The sequence below is a fragment of the Palaemon carinicauda genome, chromosome 20, assembly GCF_036898095.1.
Source record: "Palaemon carinicauda isolate YSFRI2023 chromosome 20, ASM3689809v2, whole genome shotgun sequence".
In the NCBI taxonomy this organism is placed as follows: domain Eukaryota; kingdom Metazoa; phylum Arthropoda; class Malacostraca; order Decapoda; family Palaemonidae; genus Palaemon; species Palaemon carinicauda.
Genome location: NC_090744.1, coordinates 19874980 through 19884979, shown reverse-complemented (window position 1 = coordinate 19884979; position 10000 = coordinate 19874980). Strand labels below are relative to the sequence as shown.

The following is a 10000-nucleotide window of genomic DNA, read 5'->3' as shown; positions in this document are numbered from 1 at the left end:
CCTCTTGATTTATACTTGTTTTTCTCATTCACTCTTTAAAAGTAATTTGCCAATTTATATAATCTGATATTTACATTCCTAAAAAGAAGAAGAAGAAGAAGAGAGAGAGAGAGAGAGAGAGAGAGAGAGAGAGAGAGAGAGAGAGAGAGAGTGGATGTCTCATCTGTGTTAACGAATCTTACTCGGTCTAATGTATTCAAACGCCTACAATATCAACTGACTACAACGATGTATTTTTATACCCGCTGTATTTTCTTTAAAAAAATCCTCTTCTCTAAAAACCTTCAGGTAAGTTTGGGTCGTTAAACTACCCCCCCCCCCCTCCCCTACCCCAGTCTCCCCCCCCCCCCTTCCAGGGCAAACGTTCGTACTAGCGCTGTCTTCATAAACAGTGTCCGGTTGACAGTTAGTCGTGAAAGATAATTATATATGCAAGGGGAATGTTCTTAAACCCAGCCAGTGTGAGAATGTACCGTTCGTAAGAAGTCATACAGCGGACTGAGAACCTCTGGTTGACTGGTTTGTTGTCCGTCCGTAAGACTCCGTATACAGCATCATGGTGGGTTAGCACTAGCAGGTTCATTCTTCTCTCGAAGGTTTCCAGTTAGTGTTTAAATTCGCTTTTATAGTCATTTATTTGTATAGTTTTTATTGATTTTATAATTATTTACTATTCTTAATATATATCATAAATAATTGAAGGATTAATAAAGCCACTTTACGTAATATTTTATGAATTAAAAAAAGATTAAAAAATACTATTTGGCAACTCGATAACCATCCCGTGCTCCATCTTCTCTGGAGAGGATGGAATCCAGGTTCTCACATTCTAAGCTTAGTCATTGAATAGGTGGCTGGCTCTTCACTGTGTGTGTAGATACCACTCGTCTGTGGAATTTGAATTCCTCGTATTCCTCTCGATCTTGGGAATTAGTGGCGGACGGAACGAAGAAGAGGGAGAAGAAATTCCTCGCAGTAGTGTGGAACTGGAAACCGTTGTGAGATATCGTTGAATAGTTCCGCGTTGCTTTCTAAGTTTGATAAGAGCTTCCCCCGACAGGAAACCAAGTGTCATTCCTGTAATATTTTCCTCTGCACTTCTGAGGATTTCAGGGGCGTGAGGCCGTTGGGGGAAAACGGACGTGATTTGTATATAGGGCGCTTCTCGCTGACCCTGAGGCGTCTCCGTTCGTCGTCTTCAATGGGGGAGTCTTATCAAAAGATTTATAGAAAAGGGAATATAATTCTGAATGAACGGGAGAGTTGAAGAGCACCTATAGCCCGGAGGGATTACGTTGGCTACCTGCCCAGCCTTTGCCTTCTCTAGACTCCCTCCTACTCCCTCCCCCTACTCCCTACTCCCTCTCCTTAGCTAATACCATCGCCTCCTCTTCAGATAAACTTCTTTGACCGCAATTTAGCCGATTGGTTTGGACCAAAATAACATCGGCAGTTTAAGAATCGGTTATTTTTAAATTTTACAAGTGATGACTTAAGTGATATATGTGTCTGTGTTTTTAACAAATAGTTATCGATTTCGTTAATTAAATATAAAGTTAAAAAAGGAGAAATTTGCAAATTACGTAAAGGGTACATTGGTATGTACAAAAAAAGAAAAAATTTGCAAATTACCGAAAGGGTACATCGGAATGTACTGACCATCCGTGCTTAGTGGACCACACTGGTCAATTTTGAAACAATATTGTACTTAATGAAGTAAAACAAGATAAAGAAAGAAATCTTTAAAGATTAAGTTATAGGAAACCATAGAAATGTTTGAGTATCTGGAAGCATCACTGCCCCCAGCCCCCTCTGCATGAGGCGGCCACGCCCCACCTCCTCCTCCTCCTCCCGCCAGAGCATCGTAAGGGCCGAGCCATGGGAGGGAGCTTAGGCAAAGGAGGGTCAGGAAAGGGGCATTCCCTCCTGGACGCCCTGCCCTCCCTGAATACGCCCTTACACGTCGTCATGCTAGGGCTTGACTCGGCGGGCAAAACCACTGCTTTGTACCGTCTGAAGTTCGATCAGTATTTAAACACTGTTCCCACCATAGGGTTCAACTGTGAGAAGATCAAGGGAACTTCCGGTAAATGCAAAGGTGGGTGCTTGCCTGATTATTTATTCTTATTATTATTGTTATTATTATTATAGCTTCTAATGAAGAGGCTCTTTGATAAAAAGTGTGTAAGCTCCTGCTATTTTTACATACACAACGCATATAATTGTGGATTTTGATACCCATTATTATTATTATTATTATTATTATTTTGCTTGAGGGTACATTCAGGCGCACTTATTTTATATCTCTTCCTCTATTTTGAAGTTTTTATAGTTTATATATATATGTGAAAGATTAATTTTAATGTTATTACTGTTCTTAAAATATTTTAATTCTTCACTACTTCTCTTGCAGTTTATTCATTTCCTTGTTTCCTTTCCTCACTGGGCTACTTTTCTCTGTTGAAGCCCCTGAGCTTATAGCATCCTGCTTTTCCAACTAGGGTTATACCCTAGCTATTAATGATATTAGTATTATTATTAGCTAAGGTATAACCCTAGTTGGAAAAAGCAGGACGCCATAAGCCTAAGGGCCCCAGCAGGGTAAATAGCCAAGTGAGGAAATGAAATGAATAAACTATGAAAATAATGAATAAATAATATAAGATATCTTAAAATGCCTATGAATTTGCTGGTACTTTTGTTTGTTGCTCTGTTTCTTTTTTTCATTTAATCTACCCTAGGCCTACTCTTTAAATATAAATTTGTTCGGAAGAAATTCTTATAAAAGAAAGAGAGAAAATATGAATATCACTACGTCAACATTAGACCAAAGTTCAGGATGTCTCGAATACTTTCACCTTGCAATGTAGCTTTTGCTAGTGAAAAACGGATTGCAACAGGTTATAAGAAAAAATGCAACCGGCTTGATTATTATTTATTCAGCAATCATTTCAATATTAAAAAGGTTTAGCAAATGTAATATTTATAATATATACATATGTTTGATGCGACCACTTTGATGATATCAATACCCTTTTAATGCAATCACTGTTAAAGATATTTATCAGATGTGTCTAAAGATTTGTTCATGATGTAGAGTTGATCTGATCCTGCGCATGTGTTTATCAAATGTTTGTTTGATATTAATTCCTTTTTGTTTATTTTTTTCATACGAGCAATTGATTATGATGATTATGACATATATCAACGTTCATTTGAGTGCCAGATAATTCCTAATCAGTCAATCAACGTCAATTTTTCTTGATAGTTTCGACATCAACCGCTGATGTTTTAAATAGTATTCGTAACGAAGTAATTAAGTTTGTGATAGCCTATTGGAAGCTTCTCTGCCTGGTAATCTGTTGAATGGGAGTTCGATACCCTCTAAAGCTCGGTAGTTTCTTGTAGTGTCTGCAACCTGACCATACTTGTGAGCTATAGGTCTACCTGCTGAGTCATTAGCAGCCGATCATGTGTAGGCCTATATGAGCCTAGTCTATAGAACATTAAAGAAATCGTGTATGTACAGCTAAGTTTTTAGTGATATGTGTTTTTGTTAATTAAATTAAATAGTATGTTATTTTCTTTACGATAACCAATAAATATCTTTTAATATCCTTTTCCAAACGTCATAAATTTCTAACCAATCTTATGAAACCCCTTCACTATTTCGCAAGAAGTAATCATTTGTATAAGACAAGGCTAAACTCTAAAGCTATTTCAATTTTTTTATTCCTTCTTTTTTCTCTCTCTCTATCACGCACACAGGGTACACATTCTCTCTCTCTCTCTCTCTCTCTCTCTCTCTCTCTCTCTCTCTCTCTCTCTCTCTCTCTCTCTCTCTCTCGCTGAATCACTCACAGATTATTAAACTTTTTAACAGCAAAAACTTTATTAATAGAATACAAAAAATCAGCCCAAAATCTACTGGTAGTCTTTGAAATGAAGGGTTAACGGTTTTAACAATAGACCGAGTAAAGGTAGGAAGATTGTACTGCACGCTCTCTCTCTCTCTCTCTCTCTCTCTCTCTCTCTCTCTCTCTCTCTCATCTTCCCAGAACTCCCCCCAAGGGCATCTTCATTACCTCCTAGCCACGAGCCTATAAGTAGACCCTGGGTCTAGGCCCAGGAAGAGGTTCCTGCCTAAGACCATTCATTAGAGCTTGGTTTAGCCACACTTTCTGGCTGACTCAGAGCTGTAAATTGATTTATTATTATTACTTACTAAGCTACAACCCTAGTTGGAAAAGCAGGACGCTATAAGCCCAGGGGCATCAACAGGGAAAATAGCCCAGTGAGGAAAGGAAATAAGGAAAAATAAAATATTCCCTAAATAAACTATAAATACTTTAACAAAACGATAGGAAGATAAATTAGATAGAATAGTGTGCCCTAGTGTACCCTCACGCAAGGGAACTCTAACCTAAAACAGTGGAAGACCATGGTACAGAGGCTATAACACTACCCAAGACTAGAGAACAACGGTTTGATTTTGGAGTGTCCTTCTCCTAAAAGAGCTGCTTACCATAGCTAAAGAGTCTCTCCTAGCCTTACCAAGAGGAGAGTAGCCACTGAACCATTACAGTGCAGTAGTTAACCCCTTGTATGAGGACAGAGGATAATATGTAAAGAATAGGCCAGACTATTCGGTGTATGTGTAGGCAAAGGGAAAGAACCGTAACCAGAGAGAAGGATTCAATGTAGTATGATTATTGTTTGACACAAATCTTTTTATAGTTTATATATATAAGAAAAATCTTTTAATGTTACTGTTCTTAGAATATTTTATTTTAATTGTTCATTACTTATCATATTCGTTTATTTCCTTATTTCCTTTCCTCGCTGCTCGCTGGGCTATTTTTCACAGTTAGATCCCTTAGGCTTATAACATCCTGCTTTTCCAACTAGGGTTGTAGCTTAGCTAATAATAATAATAATGATAATAATAATAATAATAATAATAATGTCGTCGAGTCGTTTAGAAAGTTTAGAATTGTTCTTGTAAATGTTTAAGAAATTCCTATAAAGATATGTTTGCTCTCTCTCTCTCTCTCTCTCTCTCTCTCTCTCTCTCTCTCTCTCTCTCTCTCTCTCTCTCTCTCTCTCAGCTAGATGTTTGTGTGGCAAAGCAAATTATATGCTCTGTTGGATTTTGCAGGTGAGAGAGAGAGAGAGAGAGAGAGAGAGAGAGAGAGAGAGAGAGAGAGAGACATCAGTGTCTGAGTGACAAAAATTGTATACTATCAGGCTGTATAGTCATCTTCACCCCACACCTAGGTGATCTCTCTCTCTCTCTCTCTCTCTCTCTCTCTCTCTCTCTCTCTCTCTCTCTCTCTCATTCATTCATTCATTTCGCATTTTCCTATTGCTCGTTTATTTTTTTATTTTATTTTTTTGCTCATTCATTTCAATTATTTCTTATACATATCCTTTTTTTCTTCATTCATTTTACTTCTTTCCTTTTCCTCATTCATTTTACTTTTCTCATTCATTTCCCTTTGCTCATTCAATTTACTTTTTCTTCTTCTCATTCAGTTCCCTCTTTCCTTTTACTCATTAATTTCCCCATTATCTTTTTCTCATTCATTTCCTATATTGCTCATTCATTTTACTTTTCTTATTCATTTTACTGTTTTCATTCATTTCTCTTATTGCTCATTCAATTTGCCTTTTACTCATTAATTTCCCCATTTTCTTCTCATTCATTTCCCATTTTGCTCATTCATTTCTCATTGTCCCCTTGCTCATTCATTTCCCGTTAACATTTTAGCTAATTCAGCTATGGTAAGCTGTTCTTCTAGGAGGACACTAAAATCAAACCATTGTTCTCTACTCTTAGGTAGTGCCATACCCTCTGTACCATGGTCTTCCACTGTCTTGGGTTAGAGTTCTCTTGTTTGAAGGTACACTCGGGCATACTATTTTATCTAATTGCTCTTCCTTTTGTTTTGTTAAAGTTTTTATAGTTTATATAGGAGATATTCTTTTAATGTAGTTACTGTTCTTAAAATGTTATTTTTCCTTGTTTTCTTTCCTCGCTGGGCTATTTTCCGTATTGGAGCCCCTGGGCTTATAGCATCCTGCTTTTCCAATTAGGATTGTAGCTTAATAATGATAATAATAATAATAATTTGACCATCATTTACTGTATATATATATATATTATATATATATATATATATATATATATATATGTATATATATATATATATATATATGTATATATATATATATATATATATATATATATCGTAAAAAATATATTCGTCATTCTTAACGTTTTAATCATTCCCTAATTACCGCTGCTAATTTCAGTGATGATTCGCATTAATCCTATTATTATCAAAGACGATTCTCTTCATACTTTAAGCCAAGGCTACGGTTGAACCTTCTTTCTGGAACCTTCTTTCTTGAGCCTTCTCTCGCCCTTGGGAAAATCACCTCCCAATCACGCTAAGGAAGATTTATTTCCATTATATTTGTTTCTTCCTTTCCTCACTGGGCTATTTTTCCCTATTGAAGTACAATGACTTATTCCTTAAGATGATTTATATTCATTATTGGTTACTTCTCATAATGTTTATTTCCTTATTTCCTTTCCTCACTAGGCTATTTTTCCCTATTGGAGCCCTTGGGCTTATAGCGTCTTGCTTTTCCAACTAGGGTTGTAGCTTGGCTAGTAATAATAATAATAATAATAATTTAGGAATCACTTATAGAACGTTGGCCCTTTGAATTCCTGTTTGTTACTTTCCTTTAATAAATAGTTCCGATTGAAGGTCGTTTTATTCACTTTAAACTTCATAACATTGTTCATAGCGTTTCTACCACCGCCAACGAAGTTGGAAGGAGGTTACGTTTTCGTCCTTTTTCGTGTTTAGTCGTGAACAGCTTCCTGGCCATAGTTTTAATCGTAGAGTAATGAAACTTGCAGGGATTAACTGTTATATGAAAGGCTGGAAATTGATTAAATTTTGGAAGGTCAAGGTCACGGTCAAGCAAAATGTCCAATTCCACGCAATCAGCCATAAGTTTGGACATCGTTGTCACAGAGACTTCAATCTCGGTTCATATGTGGGTGTATGAAAATCCACGCCAATTAATTCATGTTAAGGTCAAAGGTCAAGGTCGAGCCAAAGGTTGAGAAACAAGCTGCCGCGGCGGAGATCTGCGCTCTACTGAGTGCCCCTCTTGTTCAGTTGTGTATTAAATTCTATCTTCTATTCTGGCAATATCGGAAAACATTTATGTTTTATGGATAGAGTTTTTGTTCAAAGTAAGAAAAAATAATATGATCACAGTAACTAAGAAAATCAACATCCAGTCTCTCTCTCTCTCTCTCTCTCTCTCTCTCTCTCTCTCTCCTCTCTCTCTCTCTCTCTCTCTCTCTCTCTCTCATGCAAGAATTTCAATGGTTACCATAAAAAACAACTGATAATTTCTAGATTTTTTTTTTTTTTTTTTTTTTTTGCGTTCGACTCGAGTTTTTAAAGTTTTCGTAAAACATTGTCACTAAATTAGTTCATATACATCTCTCTCTCTTTCTCTCTCTCTCTCTCTCTCTCTCTCTCTCTCTCTCTCTCTCTCTCTCTCTCTCTCTCTCTGCGTAGCTTGTCTTTTGAATGTGCTTCCTAGAACCAATGTTTTTCTATCAAACATGATTATCTGTGCCCTCAGAAGCATTCATATTCCTTACCTATTATTATTATTAATATTGTTATTATTATTATTATTATTATATTATTGTTACTATTACTTTTATTATTATTATTATTATTATTATTATTATTATTAGTATTACTGTTATTATTGTTATTCTTCTTCTTCTTATTCTTCTTCTTCTTATTCTTCTTCTTATTATTATTATTATTATTATGATTATTATTATTATAATTATTATTATTATTACTATTATTACTATTATTATATTATTATTATTATCATCATTATTATTACTATTATTATTATTATTAACATTATATTATTATTAACATTATTATTATTATTATTATTATTAACATTATTATTATCATTATTATTATTATTATTATTATTATTATTATTATTATTATTATTATTAGCCAAGCTACAACCCTGGCTGGAAAAGCAGAAAGCTACAACTCAAGGCTCCAACAGTGAAAGTGGCCCAGCGTGGAAAGGAAATGAAGGAATAGCCCTTAAACTACGTATAAGTAACGCATAAAAAAAATCCTTTGGGGCACAGGTCCTATAATAACGCTACCCTCCAACCCGATTGTGGTTTGGGAAGATCGCGGTGACCTCCAGACAGACAGACAGAGAGACAGTTCGCTTTTATGCTCCCTCTGTCCATCAGTAGGTTGCAGGTTGGCTAGGGTACCAGCCATCCGTTGAAATACTACCACTAGAGATTTGTGGGGTCCTTTGACTGGCCAGACAGAACTACATTGGATCCTTCTCTCTAGTTACGGTTCACTTTCCCTTTGCCTACACATACACTGAATAGTCTGGCCTATTTTTTAACATATGCTACTCTGTCCTCATACACCTGACAACACTGAGATTACCAAACAATTCTTCTTTACCCAAGGGGTTAATTACTGCACTGTAATTATTCAGTGGTTACTTTCCTCTTGGTAAGGGTAGAAGAGACTCTTTAGCTATGGTAGGCCTAAGCAGCTCTTCTAGGAGAAGGACACTCCAAAAATCAAACCATTGTTCTCTAGTCTTGGGTAGTGCCATAGCCTCTGTACCATGGTCTTCCACTGTCTTGGGTTAGAGTTCTCTTGCTTGAGGGTACACTCGGGCACACTATTCTATCTAATTTCTCTTCCTCTTGTTTTGTTAGTTTTTATAGTTTATATATGAAATATTTATTTTAATGTTGTTACTGTCCTTGTTTCCTTTCCTCACAGGGCTATTTTCCTTGTTGGGGCCCCTGGGCTTATAATAATCATAAGTACCTGAAATCCTGCAGACTTAAAGACAGACAGACAGTTGCCTATTATGCTCCCCTGTCCATCAGTAGACAATATTTGTTTTTGATGTTGTTAATAGTTTATATATGACATGTCTGTTTTGACGTTGTTACTTATTTTAGAATGATTTATTGTTAATTTGTTCTCTTCATTTATTTATTTCCTTATTTCCTTTCCTCACTGGGCTATTTTCCCTGTTGGAGCCCCTGGGCTTATAGCATCTTGCTTTTCCGACTAGGGTTGTAGCTTGGATAGTAATAATAATAATAATAACCTGTGAACCTGTCAATTTACTGGTCAGTATGTTTGCCTGACGAGTCCTGGTCATTTCCTGTCTGGTAGTCCAGAAAATTCTTGGTCAAGTGGACTGAAATGTACCTCACGACCTGTTACTGTGGAATTCAAAAACAATTTTATTAGGAAAAATTAATAAATTTTATTTTTTTTTTGTCTCGCTTCATGGTTTTTATATGAAAGATGTTCTAAACGTTGTTACTGATCTTGAAATATTTTAGATTTTTTTGTTCTTTACTTATATATATTTCATTTATTTCCTTATTTCATTTCCTCACAGCAATATTTTTGTTTGTCCTAGTAGTAGTAGTAGTAGTAGTAATATAATAATGATAATAATAATAATAATAATAATAATAATAATAATAATAGGATTTCCTAGAGGTTTTTTCTTATGGAAAATTATGGTATCAACAATGTTTAAATAACTCTTAATCTGATTCTGTAGTTAATAGGCTGTTCGTGTTCAATAAAACCCTTAAAATATTACCTGAACATCACTTTTCAATATTCATTTCAATTCTTGGAAAAGAAAGAGATTTTTACTTCCGCCAATGAAGTTTGAAGGAGGTTATGTTTTACCCCGTTTGTGTGTGTGTGTGTGTGTGTGTGTGTTTTTGTGAACAGCTTGCTGGCCATAATTTTAATCGTAGGGTAATAAAACTTTCAAGGAATAATTGTTATGTAAAAAGCTAGAAATGGTTAGATTTTGGAAGGCCGAGGTCAAGGTCACGGTCAAGCAAAATGTC

The 10000-nt window shown here is 35.6% G+C and overlaps 1 protein-coding gene across 1 annotated transcript in view; it reads left to right on the top strand.

Annotated features, from left to right (window-relative positions):
- The first annotated feature begins 1776 nt into the window (after nt 1–1776).
- The window catches only part of LOC137659460 (ADP-ribosylation factor-like protein 4C), a 29579-nt gene continuing 21355 nt past the window's right edge, over nt 1777–10000 (top strand). Inside the window, exon 1 of the mRNA XM_068394354.1 lies at nt 1777–2098. Coding sequence (XP_068250455.1) covers nt 1879–2098 — 220 coding nt within the window. The 5' untranslated portion in view covers nt 1777–1878. The remainder of the gene's footprint in view (nt 2099–10000) is intronic.